The sequence below is a fragment of the Eptatretus burgeri genome, chromosome 1, assembly GCF_056783735.1.
Source record: "Eptatretus burgeri isolate ZD-2024b chromosome 1, Ebu_testis_v1, whole genome shotgun sequence".
NCBI classification, from domain to species: domain Eukaryota; kingdom Metazoa; phylum Chordata; class Myxini; order Myxiniformes; family Myxinidae; genus Eptatretus; species Eptatretus burgeri.
In genome coordinates, this window is record NC_140961.1 from 134445123 (window position 1) to 134472567 (window position 27445).

A 27445-nucleotide genomic window follows, 5' to 3' on the forward strand; every position below is an offset into this window, starting at 1 on the left:
CAGGCGTTGCCATGGAAATGTATGTAACCTTTGCATCCTCTTCCTCATGAAACGTTTCCGTTCAACAAACATTTGTTTTTGCAAACATTTGTTTCACTAACTGGGAGATAACTTCCTTTTAAATCCACACATGACGGTGGATTCATTCCTTCTTATTTACTTCAGCTTTGTTGCGAAGTCTGTAAATCGTTCCCCGTCGGGAACTACTAAAACAACAACAACAACAACAACAACAACCTGTTTTCCTGGTGGAGTCCCATTGGTCCCACTGGTCCCACTGAATGTTGATATGTACTGAGCCGTGCAGTATTTGGTTCAGAAACACGAGTCTTGGTGATTACGTGCGTACAATGACAGTAATTATATTTATGGTGATTATAAGTACAGTGTTCGTAAATATTTGTGCTGACAATAAGAACAGTGTTAGTAAAGTTTAAAGCTGATGATAAGTACAGTGTTAGTAAATATTCGTGCTGGTTATAAGCACAGTGTTAGTAAAGTTTAAAGCTGATGATAAGTACAGTGTTGGTAAATATTCGTGCTGACAATAAGAACAGTGTTGGTAAAGATTCGTGCTGATTAATTATAAGTACAGTGTTAGTAAATAGTCATGCTGATTATAAGTACAGTATTAATAAATATTCGTGCTGGTTATAAGTACAGTGTTAGTAAAGTTTAAAGCTGATGATAAGTACAGTGTTAGTAAATATTCGTGCTGACAATAAGAACAGTGTTGGTAAAGATTCGTGCTGATTAATTATAAGTACAGTGTTAGTAAATAGTCATGCTGATTATAAGTACAGTATTAGTAAATATTCGTGCTGGTTATAAGTACAGTGTTAGTAAAGTTTAAAGCTGATGATAAGTACAGTGTTAGTAAATATTCGTGCTGACAATAAGAACAGTGTTGGTAAAGATTCGTGCTGATTAATTATAAGTACAGTGTTAGTAAAGTTTAAAGCTGATAAGTACAGTGTTAGTAAATATTCGTGCTGACAATAAGAACAGTGTTGGTAAAGATTCGTGCTGATTAATTATAAGTACAGTGTTAGTAAATAGTCATGCTGATTATAAGTACAGTATTAGTAAATATTCATGCTGGTTATAAGTACAGTGTTAGTAAAGTTTAAAGCTGATGATAAGTACAGTGTTAGTAAATATTCGTGCTGACAATAAGAACAGTGTTGGTAAAGATTCATGCTGATTAATTATAAGTACAGTATTAGTAAATATTCGTGCTGGTTATAAGTACAGTGTTAGTAAAGTTTAAAGCTGATGATAAGTACAGTGTTCGTAAATATTCGTGCTGACAATAAGAACAGTGTTGGTAAAGATTCGTGCTGATTAATTATAAGTACAGTGTTAGTAAAGTTTAAAGCTGATGATAAGTACAGTGTTAGTAAATATTTGTGCTGACAATAAGAACAGTGTTGGTAAAGATTCGTGCTGATTATAAGTACAGTATTAGAAAATATTCGTGCTGGTTATAAATACAGTACAATGTTTGTAAAGTTTAAAGCTGATGATAAGTCCAGTATTGGTAAATATTCATGCTGGTTATAAAACAGTAAAATGTTTGTAAAGTTTAAAGCTGATAAGTACAGTATTAGTAAATGTTAGTGCTGGTTATAAATACAGTGCAATGTTTGTAAACTTTAAAGCTGATGATAAGTGCAGTAATAGTAAATATTCGTGCTGGTTATAAATACAGTACAATGTTTGTAAAGTTTAAAGCTGATTATAAGTACAGTGTTGGTAAGATTCGTGCTGACAATATGTGCAGTGTTAGTAAAGATTCATGTTGATTATAAATACAATGTTAGTAAAGATTCATGCTGATTATAAGTACAGTGTGAGTAAACATTCGTGCTGGTTATAAATACGATGTTTGTAAAGTTTAAAGCTGATGATAAGTACAGTGTTCGTAAAGATTCGTGCTGACAATAAGTGCAGTGCTCATAAAGATTCGTGCTGATTATAAATACGATGTTTTTAAAGTTTAAAGCTGATGATAAGTGCAGTGTTAGTAAAGATTCGTGCTGATTATAAGAACCATGTTAGTAATATTCATGCTGATTATAAGTGCATTGTAAGTACGATTCATGCTCATTGTAAGTGCAAGTGTTAGTAAGATTCGTGCTGATTGTAAGTGCAGTGTTAGTAAGATTCATGCTGACAATAAGTGTGGTGTTAATAATATTCGTGCTGATTATAAGAACCATGTTAGTAAAGATTCGTGCTGGTTATAAATGCAATGTTCGTAAAGATTTGTGCTGGTTGTAAGTGCAGTGTTTGTAAGATTCATGGTGATTGTAAGTGCAGTGTTTGGAAGATTCATGCTGATTATAAGTGCAGTGTTTGGAAGATTCATGCTGATTATAAGTGCAGTGTTCGTAAAGATTCTTGCTGACAATAAGTGCGGTGTTAATAATCATATTCGTGCTGATTATAAGAACCATGTTAGTAAAGATTCATGCTGGTTATAAATGCAATGTTAGTAAAGATTCGTGCTGGTTATAAATGCAACGTTAGTAAAGATTTGTGCTGATTGTAAGTGCAGTGTTGGTAAATATTTGTGCTGATTACAAGATCAGTGTTAGTCACTATTAATTATGAGTACAAGTGTGGTGTTCATAAATAGTCCTAGTTCTGGTCAGTACAGGTCAGTGTTAGTAAGATTCATGCTGATTGTAAGTGCAGTGTTAGTAAGATTCGTGCTGGTTATAAATGCAATGTTAGTAAAGATTCGTGCTGATTGTAAGTGCAGTGTTAGTAAGATTCGTGCTGATTATAAGAGCAGTGTTGGTAAAGATTAATTATGATTACAAGTGTGGTGTTCATAAATAGTCCGAGTTCTGGTCAGTACAGGTCAGTGTTGGTAAAGATTCGTCCTGTTTATAAAAAAATGTGTCAAGAAATATTCCTAGTTTTCTGTATTAATGAATGTCAATGTGTGTCTCCTCTATAACTACAAAACTATAAAACCTAGCAGCCTGAAACTTTTCCTGCATACTCAGAAAACTCCAAGGAAGTACAAGAGTGAAAATTGGGTGTTTGGGTGAATGAAAACACACCTTTTGAAGATAATTAATGGCTTTATTTAATTATATCCTTCATCAGGCAATCCTCGGCCACCTCGCTGTCTGGGGTCTTAAGGCGTTTCCTGCGCAACCTCGCTTGGGTCTGAATCCGCTATGTTTTTTTCATCTGCTCAATCATGCTTTGATTTGGAACAGGCTGCAACAATTTCTTCACAATAAAGTTTTTTTTTTTCAGTTTCCTCACTCATATTATCGAATGCCTGTTCATCATAGCTATCCGTAGTTGTGTCCATCCCTTTTGTAAGTACTATCGTTTTCAAATTAGGAGTTTGGAGCGATTTAATGCATTATATGATACGATTTTCCACAATGTACTCTCACAGACTAATTTAAGTATATCGTTGAAATATCATTTCGGTTTTGAGGATCAGATATCATTCGGACTAAATAAGCGTAGAAATCTGTTGTGAAATCTGATAATTTAAAGAAATAACGAGTCTTATAATGAAGCCGATATTCCTATTTACTTTAAGCAAGCAAGGCTATGTTCCCTCCTTCTCCATGGATACACAAGAACATGTGGAATTTCCAAAGCATTAAACTTATCTTTTTCTACTGTTTGGAGGATTATATTGAGTGAACCAAAAATTTAGGAACATGCCAAAATTAACTAGCTTCATTGAGCTGCATGATTTAATGAATTTACTGCCAAACCTAATGCCCTGTCCCCCAGAGGGCCTGCCTATTCATAGCATCTGCCAGATCCTAGTCTATATTTTCTGAGGTTTGTGAGGTGCTCTACAGGGAGTCAAAGCAAATCTGGTATAAAAAACCCAGATATTAAAAAAAAAATTATAACGTTTGCGCGGACCCCGAACCAATGTACCACGGGACACGAGCAGGCAATGTGGTGGATTATCTGCGATGTTTATTTCATGGGCGATTGAACTTTGTCATGTCTCCAGGGTTGTTCTGCATTTAGCTGAAGGGCGACGGAGCGCGAAGTGCCCGCTCGGGCGACTGATCCTGCGGAAGTCCTTAACTGTCCTTTTCCCCTTCCTGGTCTGAATCTGGTGTTGTTAGTGCCATGAGAAGGGTTATTTACAGTGCCTTCAGAAAATACTCACCCTCCCCGTGGCTTTTGTCACATTTTGTTGTGTTACAGCCTGAATTTAAAATGGATTCAATTTCTAATTTTTCTTGTCAATGAGCTCCACAAAATACCCCAAAATGACAAAGTGAAAACAGCTTTTTAGAAATCTTTAAAAATTAATTAAAGATGAAGAGCTGAAGTTTCTTGCATCAATAAGTGTTCAACTCCCTGAGTCAATACGTTATCGAAGTGCCTTTGGCGGTGATTACAGCTTTGAGTCTTCTTGGGTATGTCTGTATCATCTTTCCACATCTGGATTTGGGGATTTTCTCCCATTCTTCCTTACAGATTTGCTCAAGCTCCATCAAGTTGGATTGGGAGTGTCTGGAACAACAATCTTCAAGTCTTTCCACAAATTCTCAATGGGATTCAAGTCTGGGCTTTGGCTGGGCCACTCAGTTTTTCCTGATTTTCCTGATTGATCAGTTTTGTGTAATGCAGTGATGTTGGCTGAATTTCATTGATGACTCGTATCCCAGGATCTGTTCGACTAAGGGTCCGAAATTGTATGCAATACTCTTAGTTGTTGTTCTTAACAAGTACCAATACCGATGAAAATGACAGTCTTTGAATATTTTCGAACACTGTACTTGTAATCACCATCACTTGCCATGTTTTTTTTAATTTGCTTGACGCACAATAATCCGATTTGTGATGATTACTCCTGCATATTCCGATTCACAGATGATTCTTGCCGGTTCTTGTTCGTCTTTTGCGCCATATGCCTGGCCTGGAGTTACTGTTGGCTGCAGCTCGGCCTGTCAGTCCTGCCGACGCTCTTGTGTGTTTCCTGCATTGGAGCCTCATCCAAGATGGCCTGCACTGTGTGGGGCTCGGTGAGCAGGTGTGTGCCAGGTATAGCATGGGGGAGGGAAGGGGGAGTGGGTTCTCAGCTTCAATTTAGTAGTTCCATTTTTCAAAAAATTTGAGAGATCCACACGTTTTGACAGATGACATAATAAATCCTTCACGCAAACAAAATCAGTAGATTACTGCTGATTGAACAAAATAAATCGTGGTTTCCTTTTGAACCGTAGATTGGGCCTCCATGATTCTGATTGTTTGTTTGTTTGTTGCCGTGGTTGCACGTGCATCTGACTGTGTATTTCTCATTTCATTCTTTTCGATGTGCGATTATGCAACATGAAGCTCAATCGTTAAGTCAGACTGGTAGCTGATGATGCATCTAGTAAAATAGGAAATAAATTCTTTGTTTCATTATTAACATGGATGGAATCAACAGGACTTTGAAGCCAAGGTAAGCTAACCTCTGTGGGAAGGAAGAAGAAGCTTACGTTTTGGTCATTAACCCTTAATCATAGCGACAAAAAAATATCGGTGCAATGCCCCTGGGCTCACCTGGTACAACCTGGGAACCACTGGTAGGTGTGAATGACCCACCAGATATGTGATGGAGAAAAAATGTAAATACCTATTTTGGGGGGGCAAACTCCTGAGTTTTATTGATTATTATTATTTTTTAATGGCATGAACAAACTTTGGGACCTCATGGGTGATGAATGTTGTGGTCAAGTTTCATCAAAAGCGTGTGTGTAGTTTCAATGAAGAAAGCGAATACCTATTTTGGGGGGGGGGGTCAAACCTCCCGTAGACCCTTCCACACCCTCATTATTATTTTTTTTATGGCATGAACAAACTTTGGTACATCGCAGGTGATGAAGGTTGTGGTCAAGTTCAATCAAAATCATGCGTGTAGATTCCCAGTAGAAGATCCAAGTGTTTATATATAGCCTGACTGACTCACTGCCTGACTGATTGACAGACACTGCGCGATGCTAATACCTCACCTGAACAAGTCTTGTTCCAGGTGAGGTTAAAACGACACCAGCCTTCATGAATATGCCTTGTTCTTCATTTCACATTGATTTCCTCATTTAATATTTTCACATATTATTTGTTTGTTTTGGGGGAATGCAAGGGAGCACAAGTAATATTTGTTTAACTGCATGGAAGTAGTATACTGGAGAGATTTGTTTTGATGAAAAACCAATGAGATGGATATGGGAATATATTCAATCTCTGGCATTGTCTTGTATCAATGTCATTACGGTGATGTTTCACAATTAATGTGTGGTAATGTAAGGTGATCTTTGGACACAACCAAGGTTGTGGATGCAATATTGGGAGTTTTTTTTGTTTTTGGAGACAAAGTCGAGGCTCATGGGCGAACGAGAACACAAAATGGATCGGGTTGCAACAGAACAAAATGAACAATAGAAAATAGAGAGGGATTTGGACGAATAAAGAATGAGGGATAGTGGAGGACACGTGGGGTGGATAAGATTCATACAAAAACAAATTCTCAGGAAGAAAGAATTGTAAATTTGGAAGGAGGTGGGCTTGGGAGTGGGGGTGGAGGTGAGGGGATTAACGGGGGTAGAAAAGGTCATGGTTTTGGATGGGGGTGGGGGGTGATGTGAGATTGTGGTGAACAGCTGTCTTGAAGACCTGGAGGGGAGAATGACATGAAGAGAATGTGGAAGTTGATTCCACAGGCGGGAAAGAAGATGAATGAATGAGTGAAGGTGAGCAGAGATTCTGGATTTAGGTAGTTCACCAGAAGGGGGTTGATGGTGGACCAGAGGTGTGAGCCCTGTAGAAAGCTGAGCGGGACATTGCACGGAAAGAGCAGAGGGTGCAAGACCAGAAAGAAGGTGGGAGAAGATAGAGAGACCACCGACCTGTCTGCAATGGCGAAATGATTGGGAGTGGGGTGGAGGTGAGGGGATTAGCGGGTGTAGAAAAGGTCTTGGTTTTGGATTGGGGGGGGGGTAATGTGAGATTGTGGTGAACAGCTGTCTTGAAGACCTGGAGGGGAGAATGACATTGAGAATGTGGAAGTTGATTCCACAGGCGGGAAAGAAGATGAATGAATGAGTGAAGGTGAGCGGAGATTCTGGATAGGTTGATTCAGAAGGGGGTTGATGGTGGACCGTAGGTGTGAGCCCTGTAAAAACCTGAGCAGGATAAAGCACGGAAAGAGTAGAAGGTGCAAGGCCAGAAAGGAGGCAGTAGAAGACAGAGAGACCACCGACCTGTCTGCAATGGCGAAATGATAGACTGGGCTTCATCGCTGGAGATTGCAATGATCTTGAAGGCCTTGGTTTCTACAGCGTCAAGCTGAGCAAGGTGTGAAGCAGGGGTGCCACCCCATAGGGGAGAGCGTTACTCGATCAAGCTGAGGATGAAGGCCTTGTAGGTGCCTTAGATTTTAGGTGTGCCAAAGAAAGAGGAGTTCTTAAAACCTCCATTTCTCTCTTTCAACTTTCTTTGATGAGTTGTTGGTAACTGCCTTCATCTTGGATTTTTGACTTGTACCCCTCCATTTGGGAAATTTTAAGGCTAATTAAGTGAGACTTGGAACAGAGAAAACATTAAGTACTCGCATTGTTTATGACATGTCTCCCTGACTTTATTGCCACTTTGGTGGAAAAGGATGAACATGCTATACAGATTCTACCGTCCCTTAAGTGTTTGCAGACATGTAGTTGGTGTATTCCGATTTCTTGTGCATCAACTGAGTACGCCTTGTGTGGTCTCAGACTGACAGCGCAATGGATGTCAAGAGTGAGAAGCTACCAAGAGATTGGAATTCTAACAACGACGTTTACATCCTTCGATACAAGAGTCCCGATGAGCGCAAGGCTCTGCTCATGAAAATGTTGGTGGTTGATGGAAATGCAATTATAAATGTTCTCGTAAGTAGCTGCTGAACTGTTGTCATTTTTCTTATTTTTATCATTGTCAGTGTAGAAGTAAAAATGGCCATCCTATCCAAAGCTAGATGTGGAAATTTTAATAAGGGACTTCTCATGTACGTCTTTTATCAGCCTGTTGTTGTTCATGATTGTCTATTAATTTTGGAAAAAACAAACAATTGGGTTTACATAATCGAGTTTCATGGAAGAGCGAGAAGAGTTTTGGATAACATTTGGATCTGAGTTTGTCCGTCCAAAGTCTCTGTGAAAAACACACATGAGGGTCACCGGGCACGTCTGGGCATGCCGAGAGAAAACTGTGCGTGTGTGGCCACGTGATTGATCCTTGCAACACAAGGTTGAGGTCGGATGGAATAAATAACAAGAATAGGAGTTTGACACAGTCCTCATTCATCCTCGAGGCTCGGTCTTCTCGAGAATGTGTGAGCACGTTCAGCCAGAGAGATATCCCACAGGTCCGGTATTTCTGTGCAGGTATGTCAGGTATCTCACTCCCATCACTTGACAGCTGACATTCCTCAAAGCGCTGAACCCTGTCAGTCTGTGAACCTGGTGCCCTCTGGAGCTTAGCTGCTTATGAGCTGAGATTTCTACATAAAAAATGTGCTCTATAAATGACTCGACATTAAGAGACAGGTGGGGAAACTTGGCCATCCTTTCGCCGATTATGAAACTTGGTGTCCCTTGCACCTTCAAGTTCCTCGCTTGGGTGATTTGTGGTGCCGTCTAAGAGCGAACAGTGTCCCAAATCATATCGGGAAGTGTCATCAACCAATCGTGTTCTACACTCCCCCTGTTCTTGTGTGTGGCAGCTTGGCTGTGAGGTAGCTTGCATTTATTGAAAGCACAGCTGTGCTGCTGATGCTGTGCTCCTCCACCAGTACATTGGTACTCATTTCGCTGACCTCAGAAGGATGACAGGCTGAGTCAACCCCACCTGGTGTTAATTCATCAGCCAACAGGGCTCAAACTCAGGACCCTAAGATCCTAAGCCAGCAACCCCAACCACGAAGCCAACACCAGGCTATACACAGTACACTCACCCAATTCCCTTCCTAAAGGCCCTGTCACACCTTTGACGTGTTAGCCAGCGTATGCCGACATATGAAAAATTTGGCGAATACGTTATGGGTAAGTTTTGTATACGTTAAGAGCATGCTGAAGCATGCTGGCATACGTCGTAGTATGCCGAGCTCGTCGACAAATATAGGGCATGCTCAAAATTTCTCGGTGTATGACTCACACGTTCCGCATAGGCTGGCCATAAGTTGTAGGCACGTTATGCGATCGTTGACACACGTCGACACACGTTACTCATAAGTCGAAACACGTCGAGGTAATGTCTAGCGTACCCGAAACTTATTTCTAACCTATGAGTAACGTGCTTTGAACCTATGTGTAACGTATCTCCAATGCATATTGACGTATTTAGACGTATTTGACGTCTTCCGGACGACCACAGAACTTATTGAACGTGTTTCTAACTTACAGGTACCGTATACTGGTGTATTGGCAGCGTTTAGGGGAATTGGTATATAAAAATGGGGTTCACAGGAGGAACCCGTCAGTGTTCCAGACTCCATGTTGAGTAGATGTCAATGTCAGTCGTATTAATAGTAGTCGTAGGTCCATGTCAGTAGTAGTAGTAGGTGAGCGTGATGGGGACGGTGTGGGTGATGATGGATCCTCCTTGCGTCCGCGTCCACGGCACGGCCAGGAGAGTTCTTTGCAGCATTCTTCGAAGTTTTCTTCGCCATGACTGTGATGTTGACACTTCGATGTCTAGTGCGGTTATGATTTGAATCGTCGAGCGGCAGCCTTTTAATAGGCTACACCACGTGATCGTTGGCGATACGCTGCCGCGCTATGCATAAGTTAGACTATCGTTGGGCATAAGTTGTGAACGCCGACAACACACTAAGCATTCATTGGTATAAGTTATCGAAACGTTCTGTGTTCATTACTAATATGTTATGCATGCATCCAACACGTTATTATACACCCAAAACTGAAAAAAAAAACAACAATAGTTCAGCGTACGCCAGCGTTTTAGATACATTTTGATACGCTGGCAAAATCGTCAAGGTGTGACAGGGCCTTTAGCAGAGGAAGGGATGGACATCAATTTTGGATAATTGTGGTGACTCTTTAAAAGGAAATCACATCTGGTGGTAAATCTTTCAAGGCGAGTATTAGTACCTTTTTGCTTGCAGTGACGTTGAGGTTGTGTCGACATGGAAGTTGGAAAATATATATATATATATATATATATATATATATATATATATATATATATATATATATATATATATATATATATATATATATATATATTTTAAATTCTTGCCATTTACAGTTCCCATTATTCAAACGGTGATCTTATAGCCACTGACAAATTCTCATTTGATTCGGACCACTTAAAAACTTGTCCTGTACGCTTTCCACCTCTCGTTGCTTTTCCAGTTATTCCAGTGGATTAAAGGTTTGACATTGTTTCTGCAAAAACAGAGCTCATTTTGTTCATTGAATTGTAAATAGTTTCATTCACTTATCTTCCCAAGAACATGAAAACTGAACAAGTTGTTGATGCTACAATCAAACTGGAAGACCATATCAGTGAAGGAGATTTTGAGGACCCAGAGAAGTACTGCTGCATGTTTTGACATTTTTTACATTGTTATTTATAAGGTTGTATATTTGACTTTTATTGTGACTTTGAGTGTGAAGTGTTTCCCACTTAAAAATACAATGACATTGCTCTGATAAATATGATATGCATTTAATGTGACTGGCTTGGCTTGACTTAATGTAGGACATTCAAGAATGAAACGGAGCTCCGCAGTTTGGTGCAGAATAAGTTGATGGTACCTTTGAATAAGGATGGAACACAACGGGACGGTGGCAAGTCAAAGGGGAGGAGTTTTGGGAATGAACGCGATGTTGATCGAAGAGTTCCTCTGCAACATCCACGTGGCTTTCGGCAGCCTGACCTGTAAGTTAAATGGTGAACTCGTTGGTTAATTTTTTTTATTTATTTGGTTCCACTCGTTCTGTTTTTGGAATCTATCGCTACAGCCTTTGCCTCTAAGCTGTCTAGCCTGGGTTCGAATTCTGACGCAGCTATAAACTGTCATGCCGGTGTTTCACACGCAGCGTGATTCATTAATGTGTGTGTCGTCCATCGGATGGACGTTAAACTGGGCGTCCTTTCTGCCGGCATGAGTTGGTGGATGTTAAAGATCCCACGATGTCCTTTGTGAAGAGTAGGCGAGCTCTCACCACCACTGGGAAGGCAACGGCTAACCGCTCGGCATAACACTTGCCAAGAAACTGCTCCGTCGGCAGCACCGATGCTTTGTAACAGAGTATGGTACATCACAGTATCTGTTGCAGTGACTAAAGCAAAGTTGAAAAGGAATAAATATGTTTTAAACTACCCGTCACTTGATGTAAAACACTGAACTTTTGACAAATTTGAATGCATTGCTGTTGCTCTTCTGAAAAGAGGAATGCCAATATCATTATTTGTCTGAACAAATCCGTGTTATTTACCTGCACATTAACAAATACTGTATGTGAAGGTAATTTCCTCATATTAAGGAATGTACAAAGAAAACTCACTTGTGACACAAGTTCGACACAGAAAATGAGTAGGTTGAAGATTACCCTTTCCTTTATTCCCCCCCCCCCCACCTCCCAATCCTCACTTCCGTAACCAGGCCAGTTCTTCCACCATTTGAAGTCGGAGGTGCAGATTTGGACCCGTTTGGGTAGGTTGTGTTGATATCCTGCACTTTTGTTGTTTTGATATAATTTATATGTGCATGGCACGTTCTCTGTTTGACTTAACATAATTATTTTAAATACTATGCCGAGTTCTTCACGGAAAGTGTGTGTGTGTGTGTGTGTGTGTGTGTGTGTGTGTGTGTGTGTGTGTGTGTGTGTGTGTGTGTGTGTGTGTGTGTGTGTTTGTTTCACATGGAAGTTTTTGAGCATCTCTTGTCATATCTCTTGACAATAATGTTTCAGTCAAAGAGGACGGATTTGCCACGACTGTCCATTACAGACCTGTCGATCCACCAAATGCTTGCTATATTCATCCTCCCATTCCTCTCACATCAAAACATTCAATTCCATATTCACAATTCCTCAGGTCATCTGTGCAGCGATGATTGTGACTTCAAACAAATGTCAAATCAAAGTTCTTCACTGAATGTGCCTTTCCCACCTCCATCGTGGCCGGTGCACGGTGGCAACGCTGACAGCCAGCCGGTGATCCTGTTCTTATTGGTATATCCCATCAACCTTCACATCATCATCATCATCATCATCATCATCATCATCATCATCATCATCATCCAGAAAACTTCAAGCTTTCACCGAATGATCCTGACACCAAGCTGTTTGACAACAAATTTGAGAAATTCCCTCGTTAAAGGGCCATTATCGTCTGACCTCCCATCAGAAACATTTAAGCATTCCCAGAATTGTTGTAACATCTGCTCTTTCATCAAGAAAACCACTTCAATCTCAGGATTGGAAAGCAGTATCAACGTCACAGACCAGCCATATTCAACTTCACCTCTGTGAATGACATCTCTGCAACGATGCGCACTCTCTGCAAGAACGTTTACATCGGTGAAACCGGGCGAAGACTGGGTCATCGCTAACATGAACACTCACTCGATTATACGAAATGACAGCACAGATTTCTCCAAGCCTGCAGTTTGCTCGATACTTCATTCCTCCCAGGAATTCATTCATTTATTCATATGGCAGTCTCTGATCTTTTTCTTCTTCTTCTCCATTTCAGCACCACAGACAGTGTAAAGACAAAACCTCATCTTCACGATTGGCACAGTGGTTCCCCACGAGATTAACAAAAATTGACTTGAACAGCCTGTCTTTTATAACTGTTCAATCTTTATCCCGCATTGTTTTTTCCCCATTTTATTTGATTTCAGCTATCTCGCCTCTCCTTATTTTCCTCTTCGGTTTATTTTACACTTTCACTTCTCTCTACTGTCCTCTCCCCCCCCCCCCCCCACGTGCACCCTGAACCCAAGCGTGTCTCTGACACATGCACTTCTAACGAGCTTCAACCCATATCAACCTTGTGTCTCCTGCTCTGGTGCGTGCTACCAGACCTGACCTGACCTGTCTCCCTCTTTTTGCTCTGACGGGGTATCGTTTGAAGTGTCAGTTTCTTGGTTCCCACAGCGGCTAGCATCTTTCGATCATTGTTCGGTTGATTGCTATCCATCGTCCACCGAAATGACAATGCACAATGACACTAGCCTCACAATTACGTCGATTTCCTTTTTATATCCATCCTTTTGTGATGCATACAAATCGGTGTCTCATTATAATGGCGATTATAACACCTTGTAAAAACAGTTTCTTTGTGTAGGCATGGCCGTGGAGGAATGTTCGTAGATCCCTTCCATGCAGGACGTCCCTACCGTGGCCCTGGGCCGAATACTGGGCTACCACCAGGCGCTTTACCTCCAGGCGCCAGGTTTGACCCAATCAGGCCTTTTGGACCTTTCTCTGGGTAAGAACGATCCATTAATTGGAGATTTATAATGTCTTTGGATTTATTATTAGATAATTAATCATGATCTCCAACATGAAAACACGGAGTGATTAAAAAAAACCTAAAACATTTAGAGCTGTCTTTGAATGCATATGGTTGCCCACATGTCTCATAACTCCCATGTATTTTTAAGCGGTGAAGCCACTTCAATATTTGGCTGTGTCCTTCCAACCATCTGTCTGTCCGTCAAAAATGAAGAAGAACCTTTCTAACTTACCGTGCTTAATTCTCATGGGTATTTTTAAACGGTTCTATAGGATAATTCTAAGGGCTAATTCTAAAGTGTTCCAAAGGGTAATTATAAAGGGTTGTAAATGGAAATTTTTATGGGTAATTCTCAAGGGTTCTGTAGGATAATTATTTATCCATCCATTGAGACCATACTCTGTGCAGAGCGTTGGTGCTGCCGAAGCAGTCTCCTTGGCTATTGGGCACAATCCTGGACGGTTTGCCACTCCGACACTATACCAGCATGCTGGCACTCATTTTGCCGACCTCTGAAGGATGACAGGTTGAGTTAACCCCACCTGGTATTAATTCAACAGCTGAGCGGAATTTGAACTCAGGACCCTTGGATCCCAAGCCTGCCACCCTAACCATTAAGCTAACACCTGGCATGGTAATTATAATGGGTTCTAAAGGGTTCTAAATGGAAATTCTTATGGGTGATTCGAAAGGGTTCTGAAGGGTAATTTGTATGGGGAATTCTATAGGATAGTTCTACAGGGTTCTAAAGGGTAATTATAATGGGTTCTAAAGGGTTCTAAATGTAAATTCTCATGGGTAATTATAAAGGGTTCTAAAGGGTTCTCTGGGGGTAATTGTAATGGTTTCCAAAGGGTTATTCTCATGGATAATTCCAGCCTTGAATCTAAGCTTCCTGCAATGCCATCTTGCCATGTATGATGAAGGGGGCCAAGGACTGTTGGGGGTCGAACAGCGTGGCAACCCGGCCGAGCAGGGACCGTTTTGTGTGTCTGCTCGGAGCTTGAGTGATGATGGTGAACCCAAAGCTGTCTCGAGTTGCATGCCATTGAACTCCTAGAGTTTTCACACTTGGGAATTCTGACTCCTCTATCTTCACTCCATTGACACGGTCTTCTGGGATTTCTGCTAGCACAGCCACCTTGTCACTGCACCAACGGTGGATTTTCTATCCGGCAGCACCTATGTGTTCAGTCAGTTCTTGTCATACCTTGATGGTGAGTTCCTCGGTATCCTGCGAATCCATGATGTCATCCATGTTTATATTCTGCAGGCAAGTTGTCATTGCAAGTGGAAAAATCCTCATTATTTTCAGCGTGTATACGAATCGCATACTGGGCCAGGTAAGGGGATACTCGGTCACCAAATGTTAGCCAGACGGCCTCGTAGGCGTCGATTTGGTTTTGATGTGTCTAGACCTCTCCAAAGGATATGATGAAATGGGCAATCCTTCTCTGCCAGTACAATCTGCGAAAACATCTCTTTTATGTCGCCGACGAATGTGACGGCTCTCCGGTGAAAAATAAGTAAAACGTCCAAGACATCTTGTTGCAGCTTCGGACCAGGTAACATAGCAACATTCAAGGAGCATCCTCTACATTTGGCAGCAGAATCGAATACAATGCGGGTCTTTGTGGTGGCTTTCTCCTCCCTAATCATTGGAAAGTGTGGCAGATACCAACAGGGTCCTTCCTCTGATTTCTCAGTCGTAAGTTTATTGATGTACCCTTCCTCTATGTTGGCAGTCATCACCTGCTTATAACGGTCAGCCATACTTGGTTGTTTTAGCAGGCTCCTCTCCAAGGTGATGTATCTTCGCTCTGTCTCCAACCGGTTGTTTGGAAGGTCAAGCACTGTCTCCTTCCATGGAATTGACACCTCGTAGTGGTTATCACGGTACTTCCAGGAGGTTGCTGTTTTGGTCATTGCAATTCCTTCTTCTGGGCTGAAAGGCTCAATCTTTGTAGTGCCCATGGCATCGATGTACCACATCTGTCTCAGTTGCTCATCCAATCGACCCTCATGTGACGCTTGAACGTAATACGTTCTGGAGTAGGCAGAGTTATTCAGTGTGCAACTCCTTCCAGACAGCCGATGGAGGTCCAGCCCAAGGGGATCCTTGTGGCAACTGGTTTCCCTGCATTACCAACTCATTCCTCCAGGGCCAATGAAAGCTCAGGATTATCTGCTCCAATTAGGAGGTCGACAGTCTTATGGCATGCCTGGTGTTGGCTTAATGGTTAGGGTGGCGGGCTTGGGATCTTAGGGTCCTGAGTTCAAATTCCGCTCAGCCGTTGAATTACTACCAGGTGGGGTTGACTCTGCCTGTCATCCTTCTGAGGTCGGCATAATGAGTGCCAGCATGATGGTATACTGCGTTGGGGTGGCAACCCGTCCAGGATTGTGTCCAATATTCAAGGAGACTGCTTTGGCAGCACCAACGCTCTGTACAGAGTATGGTCTCGATGGATGGATGGAGTCTTATGGCTTGGGGCCTTCGGAAAACTTATTCCTCACAGATGTGACCACCCGCCTTTATGACGTCTCCAATCTGGGATGGGTAGATCCTGACACATTGCTTCGAGTATTCTAGCTTCTATAGTACGTCTGAGCTGCCCATCCAGACATTCGATGGTCAGGGAGACAAATGCACTGTGCACCTTGGTGCTGCGATTGACTGGAGTGGATGCAGTAAGCTCAGTGTTATTCTCTAGCCCTAAGGGCGTTGATAACATCATTTTAGATGTACATTCAATCAGACCCATCATCGAGAAAGGCGTTGATCATTATCCTCTTGCCACCATCCATGACATAAACAGGGTGCGTCTGGAGTACAACACTGCTAAAGGCAACTTTGTCAGTCTCAGATACCCCAAGTGAGTTGTTGGCGGTCCGAGTTTTCATCCGTTCTTCCAGCTCTGGAGATGGGGTATGAAGAAGATTACACTGGTCAACAACAAATTTGTTGTCTGCATTTTTTAAGCTGATTTAGGACGAATCTGATGCGCTGAATCCAAAACTCACATTAGTTTTGTTCAATCAGGTCAAGTTTTTGAGATATGGCCACATGTCGTTTTTTTACATTTTTGTTCACATGTACGCATGTGTGGAGCATTTTAGAAGAAGTTGGTGGGGGTAAAATGTCATGTCAAATAATTGTTTTGATTGGAAATAATTATTTTAATGACAAGAAGTATTCAGGTACGATAGTTCTGGGTGATTATGTCGAAAAGGGATCAGTTTGAAGTCATAAAACCTCAAAATCTTCCAAAAATTGGTGAGGCAAAGCATAAAGTTCGTGGATCAAAACTAAAGTTAATGGGGCAGATTTTGTAATAATGTGATACAAAAAAGTTGTATTTCTTGAAATAACGAACTCTGAAGAATGTACAATACCTACATGCGCCAATTTATGACATGCGCTTCTGCTCAAGCTTGGAGTGCCACAGTACGAACCCAAAGATTGGAGACTGTTCATTGACAGCAGCAAGCGATCACTGAAATGTGTTCTGCTACACAACGGCAACCAGTTTGCCTCTGTACCCATCGCTCACTCGACTATACTGAAGGAGAAGTATGAAGCGGTGAAGTACGTGCTGGAGAAAATTGGTTATGATCAGCATAAGTGGTTTATTTGTGTTGACCTGAAGATGGTGAACTTTTTGTTGGGACAACAGTCTGGCTTCACCAAGTACCCATGTTTTCTGTGCATGTGGGATAGTAGGGACCGTGCTCAGCATTACACGAAGAAGGACTGGCCTGTGCGGGAGGAATTGGTGCCATGCAAAGAAAGGAACGTCATCAACGACCCTCTGGTGGACAGAGACAGAATACTCTTCCCACCGCTGCACATCAAGCTCGGCTTAATCAAGCAGTTCACCAAGGCTCTGGACAAAGATGGTGACTGCTTCACTTACTTGTGCCAGGCTTTTCCAGGATTGACCATGGAGAAGTTGAAAGCTGGCATCTTTGATGGTTCTCAGATCCGTCAGCTCATCAGAGATCCAGAGTTCAAAAACTCAATGAACGAAGTGGAACTGGAAGCGTGGAAGACATTTGTTTTGGTAGTGAAGAACTTTCTTGGCAACAATAAGGCCAGAAACTACGCAGAACTTGTCAACAACATGCTGACTGCTTTCAGAAACCTGGGCTGCAACATGAGCATCAAGATGCACTACCTATTTTCACATATGAACCGGTTTCCTGAGAACCTGGGTTCAATGAGTGACGAGCGGGGGGAGAGATTCCATCAGGACATGAAGGAGATGGAGACCAGGTATCAGGGTCGCTGGGACGCAGTCATGATGGCTGACTACTGTTGGAATCTGAAGAGAGACCTCCCTGCCGCTGAACATTCCAGGAGTTCGAAGAAACGGAAGTTCAAGCCCTGAAGTTTGAACAGTGGTGACGCAACATGCAATTTACTTGTACTTACCTTTATCAATGCCCACCATTCAGATGACAGTAATCGATGTTTCTATCATGTAATCAATAAATGTTGTTGGCAAAACATTTTTTTTTCTTAAAAACATGTTTAGGATGATATGTGTTGACAAAAATCAGCTGATAATGCCACAAAAATGTAATTGATTTTGTCACAAGATCTGATTTTTTCAAATCAACTTAGCACAAAAACCTGACCTGATGGAGAGAAACGGATGCCATTTCCTGATTCAGCAGTGCCAGAATACCCTAATTCACTTGTAGAAATCTAGACAACATTCAGAAAGTAAAAAATTGTTGACCAGTGTTATGATGATGGGTTTTGGTACAGTTGTCGATGTTGCATCTGCTCGCTCAGGATCAATAATGCCCACAATGACCGGTTTGCAGGCACCTGTAACAAAGGCCATTTTATTTTGCGATCTGCCATCTGTGGTCAACAGAGGCTGCATACGTTAGGGGCGACGAACAAGCTTTGCTTGTATTTGTGAATGGGCTGATATTCCTGACAGCTCGGCCAGGTCTTTGCAGTTGGTGGAGTTTTAGGCTCAGTTGACCGCCTCTCAGGCACTGCTTTGGGATTTCCCCCTGAGATGCCAGTCATGACATGCGAGCTGCTCCTATTATGCCACCTCGCTGTCATCTGTTCCTCTCATTGCTTCTTGGTTGTGTCCTTTATTTCTACTGCCTCGAGGTGAATGTTCACTTGCTTGTTCAGCCATTCCGTGAAGACTGAAACTCCTTCAGAGTGAAACGTGCAAGAGTTCCTATACTGGATGAGAAGAGAGCCAGGAATCTTTTGAAGCATCACTGAAAAGAGGGCTGGAATCCCAGTCAATTCATCATCATGTCCACAATCTGAAAGCCTGGCCACTGTGTCACAGAGTTGATCAGCTAGATCTTCCAAACCATGCAGATCATCTTTTTTGATGTCAGGGCTCGCCAGTGCAGCTTCTCGATGTCATTGTAGGAGTCTCTTCTCACTGTCATACTTTAGGTCCAGCTTTCCCAATGCCATGTTGTACTGCTTCTCTGTGTATCCTAATTGTTCTACTAAGTGCAGAGGTCAACCGGAAAGGGCGCTCTTCTGGAACGAAAAGGTACATTTTGCTGATGGACAAAAATGTCAAACTGCGACCACCAGTTGTGATACAGATCCTTGTCTCCAATGAAAGTCATCAACTGTGGCTTAGCTAAACCATGGAAGAAATTGTGGACACCCTCATCTACTTCTGGGGATGAGGCTTGGTTGTCCATCGGTCCATCGACTGCAGAATCTTTCGCAATGGAGGTGCAGGATCTGCTGTGTTTCAGGGCCGAATTGCACTGCCTGTTGTCTGCTTGATTGCAGTGACCATATCAACTAATTGCAGTTTCTCTGACTGAATCTTCTTGGATGATTGGCCAGTCTCATAGTTATCCCATAACTGTGCCTCCAGTGCCAGTCTTTCAGCCTCATCTTCTTGCTTCTGCAGTAGGAGAAGATGCTCAGACTCTCGAAGACGACACTTCACTATAACGGTTTCTCCTGTTTGACTTGAAGGACGGTGACCTTGGCACACATCTCCACATCCTTAGACTTGGATGCATGGCAGCTACCACTACCAATGCTGTCCTCACTTTGCACATCCTCCATGCTGAGTTATGGCATAGTTGCGTGGGAAAGTTGTGCTGTCATGGGTTCACCATGCTCAGACTTCAGCAGACATGCCTCCGATTTTATGGGTTGACTCAATCATCAGTGATGGGGGGGACTCTTCTGCTGGAGAGTCAATGTGGTCCGTTATGGTATCTGTAATATTCTCCACAGTGGCTTTGATCTCATCTAACCACTCTTCAGCTTCAGTTTTCTCGTTCTCTCCAATGAGGTCCAAAAGCTCAGTGGTTACCTTGTGAAGCTCTGCCATTGACTCTAATCCGGGTAGCAACATTGCTGAAGGTGGTATTATTGCGAACCGGGTATCGGCTGCGAGCACGACCGCTAGGTGGGGCGGTAGGGTCGACTCTAGCGAACACCCAGAATCTAGATCGTAGCTTTCGGAAAACTCCAACAAGTACGGGTCCCTTACCGGATCGTGAATCGTCAATAATTACACCACGTGGTACAGGGTTATTTGCCAATCTTCAAAATACCTAGAGATCCACGTGGCGAGCTTACCGAGTATTCACACCCTCGACGTCACGCGGACCGCCTTTCTCACCGTCGTGGGGTCTAATTTGCTGAGCGGCGGCCACCTCACTCGTAGCACGCTGATTAGTTGAGGGCCGCCGCGAGGCTCCTCCTTGAACTCCGCCCACCATGGCGTCGGCCAGAGCGAGGTGAAGGTGAGGGTGATGCTGGCGTTGTTGTAGTTTTGAGGATTTAAAAATAAAAGAAAACCCTGACTATCAAAATAACTCACAGCGCATGTACATTTATTCACCCATTAAACAAGGGACGGGGACCCTAACTAAAACACATACTTACCGATATAACTATTCTATAGGACCTATATGTTATGTGCTCATGGCTTCCAGATTCGTAACAGTATGACGACCACATTCTCTGATCTTTTTTATGGCTTTGTTGTGGTTGCTGTCAATGACAGTCTTCAATAGTGTGCGTTTCCTCATCAGGCACGTAATTCTAGTTCTCCAGTGTTCTCCAGTCATTGATCCACCAGCACCACTCGCCATTTGAAGATTCCTGCGGTCAAGAAGGATGTTTTGCCTACCTCAAAACTTAGCAATGTTATTTATGAGTTCAAGTGCTGATGTGATGCTCGGTATTTAGGCAGTACTACCCACTACCCAGATCTTGACTGACAGAATTAAGCAGCACGTCCATTTGTCCATCAGGAGGAACACTAGTGGTATGAGAATACAGCCGGTACATGCTTTTAGGAATGTCCCAGCATTGATCTCAACATTGTATGCATCTGCTATTGGACGGCATTTGATTTGAGAACGCAAACTGTGCCGAACAGTAGTATAGTGTGGATGCATTGAAGATATTGAGTCGAGGACGAAGTGCAGCACATCTCCGAATACAAGCAGTGACATTTATCTTCTCCATGGATCCTTTATGTTGGCCAAAAGAAAAGAGTTTGTCCATTCACTTTGCTTATTTGTGCAAAGAAGAAGAGGGACACAAACTCATGTCCCAGTCATAGATATCGACGAAGAGGATTCTGCAGTGGCCCTGGTGGCCCCTTCCCAGACTCTGCAACCTCCAATTGGAGCGCTGAACACTGAACGGGCTTCTCCCACCGAGAGCATTGGGAGGCGGTGATGTCGGCGAAGACCATCCAATTGGAACTGGTCTTGTTGATAGGTGGTCTATTTGGGCTCTTCTTCTTCTCGTCCCATTCACTTTGTACGAATTTCACCTGAAGGTTGCACAACGAAAAGCGTTGTGGTTCTTTTAATTCTGTTTATGGAAATGTCCGTCAAATGTCTGTTTATGTCTGTATTGAAGTTGATGAAGTGGTCAATGCAAGCACCGCACTCCCTGGATGACATCTGCCATACTATACTGACACTGAGGGTGTCAATGACATGGTTGAGAACTGGAGCTGGAATGCATCTGATTTCCCATCTGATGTTATTTTTCAACTCCTGCAGTGTGTGGGTTGTTTTCGTAAACTTTAGTTTGAAGGACCCCGATAGGTATTTGGGAGGACACAGATCCAGGGAGTAGGGAGGCCATGGGTTGTCCATCCTTAATTGTTTCTCCCCTCTTATTACTGCCCTACTGGTTTCATCAGAGGGAACTATAGGTTTGCTCTCCGTCTGTCCATCTGTCCTACCTGTGGTTTTTCAGACTTTTTTCCCCATAATCTTTAACATATTCAACTGAAACTTGGTACATGGCTTTATTATGATACATTGCAGAACAAGTTTGACTTTGAGGGCGTTCTGTCAATTTTTTTTAGAGAGTTGTGCCCTTTTTGGACAAAGAAAAATCACATCGGGAGGGGACATGTATTACAAAGCAATTCTCGCTCTCATTTATTTCGATCTAGTGCTACAGTTTCAGATCGTTGTGTAAGATTCTACCAACTGTCGTGAAAGACGTTCCCACCATCTGTGCATGTCGGTGTGCCAACTTTTTTGGAGAAGCCTGCAAAGCTTCTCTTACAGCTTCTGTCTTGTTGGGTGTTCTCACGGAAGGTTTTCGACCACTGTGTCCTTTAATTTTGTCTTTCACACTTTCAGTGTCTCAAAAGCTTTCAACAATACATTTGATGGTTTTGTATTATGGAATTCTTGCATTTGGATAGACCTTACGAAACTGCCTTTGTGTAGAAACATATGACTTGGTCGTAAAAAAAAATTCTCTAAAATGAGCGTTCATTGGGGCACAGAACACTTGTTCGACATGGTTGAAACTTGTTTGGAAATAAACTGTAAACCTTATTCTTTAGGCAACCTGAAAATGAAAATGAGGGTCACATTAGTAAAATTATGACAGCTGTTTGAAAAGTTGCGCATCATTTTTGACCACCCTGTATGTCACATGGACATCCCTTGTATGACATCGAACTCAATCGCTATACAGGCTGACTGATCTTGATCATGCAGACGACATTGCCATTTTTGCAAACTGTCCACAAAACCTGAAACAAAGCCTTGGTATGCTTCAGGAGGAAGCAAAACTAGTATGGATGCCCATCAACTGGACTAAAACAAAAATAGGACTGCGTGTGCTCATCTGGATCAGGAGCAATAGTCACTCGGACCCCCTGCAGACCCTGATTTTTTTTTTTTAATGCCATGAACGAACTTTGGTACATCACAGGTGATGAAGGTTGTGGTCAAGTTTCATCAAAATTGTGTGTGTAGCTTCAGAGAAGACAGCAAATACATGTTTTTGTTGGGGGGGGGGGCAAAAAATTTCCCGTAGACCCATTTTAATGAGCGCAGAGTTTGATGTGCAGATTTTGAATGAGTGCAGATCAATACACCTTCGTTAGGCATCATATATGAAGCTGGTCGCCAAGTTTCATCAAAATTATATGCTTGGTTCAAATGATAACGACTGAAGTGGTTACGGACTCACTCACTCACTCACTCACTAATGGACACTTCTCGATGATCGCATCACCGGAATAAAGTCCAAGTGAGCTAAAAATGGTGTCTGTAACTCTAGACAACACCAACCCACTCCATCATCATATCTTTGGCCATGATGTCCAGTTTTTTGATGAATTTATGTTTTGTGGATCAGCCATTGACAAGTCTGGCCCTTCTCGTGGCATCACGTCTCACATTATAGAAGCAGTGGTGGATCTAAATTGCCTGTCTATATTCAAAAGTCTACAAAGATCAAGATGTACCTTGCATTCATGATTTCTGTTCCTGTATGGAGCAGAAACATTGACCAATCCTGTTGTTTATCTCCATAGAATGGATACTTTCGATATGCATTGTCTCTGATGCACCGATCACCAGATCTGGCAAAGCACCCAACAGCCACTTGTGGCCTCTCTTCTATGCCAGCTATGTCTGCGGTTCTACAGATATCTGATCTCCATCGCATTCCGCTCCATCTGCCACCTCACCTTGTGTACAGCTTAAACCCAACCATAGCTGGATGGTGTTGACCTCATGACGTACAACGATGAGCTGGATGGACGTGATCAAACTCTGTTTGCATGCTGATAACATCAACCCAATCATGCCCCCCCTCCTCTTCTTGTGAGAGACCCAGTAAGATGGCATGATATCATCAATGGACCCCCAGCAGGGTCCCAAAGTCCAGTCAACTCAGTGCCGCTACGATTGAGCAGTAATACAAGTCAAATTCGTGATTTGTGTGACTTGAGGGTGACGTTTGCCAACACAAATCTAGCCTTGTGGTTAATAATGGTGGAACACACTGCAGTCACAGATCGTCAATGAGATGAGGTGTATGTTTATGTGAGATGTTGGTAAGACAATTAAGCAGGCAGCTGTCCTGAATGCTGTTCGAGTCGGGGGACTCGTCCCAGTTGCTTGGTCCAAATCGGACGAACCGGGTCAAAGCGGTCATGCCGGCCAACTGATTTCAGGCATTCTGAGTCGAGTCACAGGCATGTTTGCCACATGACTTTGCTCAAGCGGAATGCCCGAGCCAGGGAGACATGCTCATCAGTACAGTGTGCCCAAATACCCAAAGTGGCAACCTGAGCGGTGGTTGCTCGGACGCAAGCACGTTTCCATGTTGGGTGCTAATCACCCGAACCCAATCTTTCTTTTAACAGATGTTTATAGCTCATACTAGATGACCGGTGAACCCGTTGGGTTCCCGTTGTTACTGGTTGATGAAAAAAATCATTTCAAGAAAAAAAAAAAAGATAGCTCCAGTGACTATACCGCTGAGGTTGTTTGCATTGATCAAATTCTCCCGAAGAGTACTTGACTGAATCGGGAATTGATTTTTTAATAATTTTTTTTCGTTGCCCGATTTTTACAAAACTTGATGCTGCACACCGCAGGCAAATGGTGAGTAAGGTGGGCCGAAAATTTTTGCGCTATCCTGTACCGTTTTGACTGTATTTTGGGAACATACATACATACATACTCATACATATATGCAAGATGAGAGTTTTGTAATATATATAGATAACAAGCAATCATAGCAACACAAATACTCAGATTTGCATGCAAGGCGTAAGCGACCCCAAAGGTGCAGAAATCTGTGCTGAGAGCCAGACGAGGGGCACGATCACAGCGGGAAGCCGATGATTAGGTGCATAAACGCACATGACAATGGTGTTAATGGGGCGCAGGTCTAACAGAAGCCTGGATGGGGACACTTCCTGGAAGGGGTGTGCATGCCTGTGGGTGTGCCTGAGTATGTGCGGTGTGGAGCGAGTCCCGCATGCGAGCTGCCCGAACTTGCACCGCGGCATGGGTCTGCATGTGGGAAGTCGAACAACCAGTATGCAAAATGTGCACGGTGAGCTACATTACAAAGAGACGCAATAAAAATCTGGACAAAAATCAAACCCCGTACCTTCCCTTGAGTAAATGAACGAACAGCAAGTCTGTATCTAACTAAGCCTTAAAGCCTGAAGTACACCACAGAAGAAAAGACCAGAATAAATTGACAAGACTGAAAATACCACAGGCTGCACCCAACGGGACACAGCTTGGTCCCAATTGGTTAGATCCCCAGCAGGAAGACAGTTCATGCCACAGACATGGGCCGTCATGAGAGGGAAGTGGGTGTGACTTGTGGTGGGGGCATGTCAGGAGACTGCAATCTATGCATGCCATGCCATGGAGAAAACTCTAGGAGTTCATGTGCAGGCTTCCCAGAGAGGTTTCCATGCATTTCTTACCCCCCCCACCCTCGTGGCTCGCACCCCACTTTTACAGCTTCTGCCCCCACCATTAGCCGTGAGCCACAAGCCCCAACTCGCTCGGCTGCTATTGATGTCCGAGCCTGTGGTTGAGGCAACCCGCTCTGACCTTTCACCCACTTTGTGCATCATGGTGGCATTTTCCTGCTTTTGATACTGCCAGTGGCCTGTCAGACTATTTAATGGTAAATAAAAGACATTACAAAGGGATAAAGCCTAAAAAGGATGTTAAAAAGGGTGTTTAATTGTGATTTAGGGTGTGGAGGGATAGCGGTTTGAGAGACACATGATGAAAGGAAAACGACGCAGCTTTCTACACGCATAACGACTTGTACACCCAAATCGCAATTAAATTACCTCACATTTATTTTAAACTACGGGAAATAACGATCGCTATATTAAGCAAAGTTATCCCCTAGAAGACATTCCCACAACAGTATCATTTTGGAAGTTTTGTTGCAGGTGAGCCATCATACTCCTTTACATAAGCCTTGTTGGTAGAGAGGAAACGAGCAGAAAGGAGGTGAACTGCTTGTCACAGAGCATCCCTCAAGCCTCTGTCCTGTTATTGTAACCATGGTAATGATGTGGCTGGCCGAGTTGAACTTCTTGTCAATGGTGGCTTAGTTGAACTATTAACCTAAAGCGAGCCTCACCCTTGTGGGGGGTTCTTCTCTCCCTATATTCACTTATGGGACACTGGGATGCCCTGTGACACGCGGATGGGGGGAGGGCATTGGGGCTCTCTGGGCTTTGATGCTGGGGAGGCTCTGGGATTCATGTCATGGAAAACCTGTTGCATCTCTTTTGTTGGAGATATTCATTACCTTATGCTTCTCAAGCATGAATATAACTTCTCACTTATCAGTGCAAGCCTGGAAGTTATCATGGTATTGATACACACAGGCATGAGTTCCTTCAACCAAACCCTTTTCCTCACCCCATTTGCAGTCCCAATGTGTACTTTGCCTCTCCCCCACCTTTGCAGTCTCAAAGTGTAATTCCCTATATCTTTCCAGTCCTAATTTGTACTACGATCTCCCCCCCTCCCCATACCATATTGCAGGCCGAACCCAGATCACCTTCGCCCACCTGATGATGACATGTTCATGTAAACCGCACGTAAAGGTTGAAATTTCAAGTGCAGAACCATTTTTGAATGGAGTCTTCAATGTATTAATGGAAATGTTATATGCATGATAAAACGGCTAAGATTTGAATTTGGGGTTTCCATGGTTGTACAACTTGGTGAGATGTAAGAAACACTCGTATAATTATATGCTTTGAATTTCAGTCCAATTTCAACCAACCTTGAATATATTTGGTGAATGCAAAAGCAAAGTCCAGGTCCTGTCGATAGTATTTAAAATATGATATCGAAAAAAAAAAATAATAAATAAACTGGGAATCAAGTTCAATTGGATAAATGACACTTGCATCTCACCATTATAGATGTATCTAAATTCTAAATGATGCAGTTGTTGGGTGATAAAAATTGAAATTGTCATGCTTTATTAAAAATACAAATGCCATGTCTTCCTCCACCTCACCGCTCTCAGTTGCTTTGGTTTGCTTTATTAAAAACATCATTGTCACATCTCCTGGTAATTTTGTCTCGTTCAGGCACAGAGGTCTTTCTCATGGTGTTTTGAGGACCAGCTATATGTTGGACAAAAATGTGTGGCAGCCTGCAGGTAGTTAAGGGACATTTTGAGAGCAATGCAGATAAAAGTGGAAGCACGAACAGTTCAAATGATTTTGTGGTCTTGTGCATTGAGACAATACATATATATACCTTCTGTATCCGTCTTGTCCACCGCACGAATCCTCTCCTGCACCAATTCCTCCCCGCTCACGTTGTTTGTCCGTCTCCCTCTGTCTTGGACTTTGGCTCTGCTGTTTGTGTTTTGCCCTCTTTCTGCTGTTGCATCCTGGTCCGTTCAGTGTACTAGTACTAGCTCTTCCATGAGCCTCAACTATGTATACAACAACAACAACAACAACAACAACAAAAAACCTGGGCCCATATACTATACTAGTCTGCGAGTATAGCCTTCATCAGGTCTAGTTAAGCTTTAGCTCGGTCGTATAATAATTCGAGCGTCTGGGTGGTTGGTGGTTCGAACCCAGGCAGAGTCATACCAAAGAGTTTAAAATGG

At 42.7% G+C, this 27445-nt stretch overlaps 1 protein-coding gene across 3 annotated transcripts; it reads left to right on the forward strand.

Moving 5' to 3' along the window:
• PSMF1 (proteasome inhibitor subunit 1) lies at positions 1 to 26883 on the forward strand. 3 transcript variants are annotated; one of them, XM_085899269.1, is made up of 8 exons: positions 1 to 19; positions 4879 to 5038; positions 7758 to 7913; positions 10496 to 10578; positions 10747 to 10926; positions 11654 to 11704; positions 13345 to 13488; positions 26353 to 26883. In XM_085899269.1, exons 2-8 carry the CDS (start codon positions 4916 to 4918, stop codon positions 26399 to 26401), a joined length of 786 nt encoding a protein of 261 aa, XP_085755395.1. In that variant the 5' UTR covers positions 1 to 19; positions 4879 to 4915; the 3' UTR covers positions 26402 to 26883. The 3 variants fall into 3 exon arrangements, with proteins under 3 accessions (XP_085755395.1, XP_085755378.1, XP_085755388.1); XM_085899252.1 differs by lacking the exon at positions 1 to 19 and adding an exon at positions 211 to 341; XM_085899262.1 differs by lacking the exon at positions 1 to 19 and adding an exon at positions 225 to 333.
• Positions 26884 to 27445: the final 562 nt, after the last annotated feature.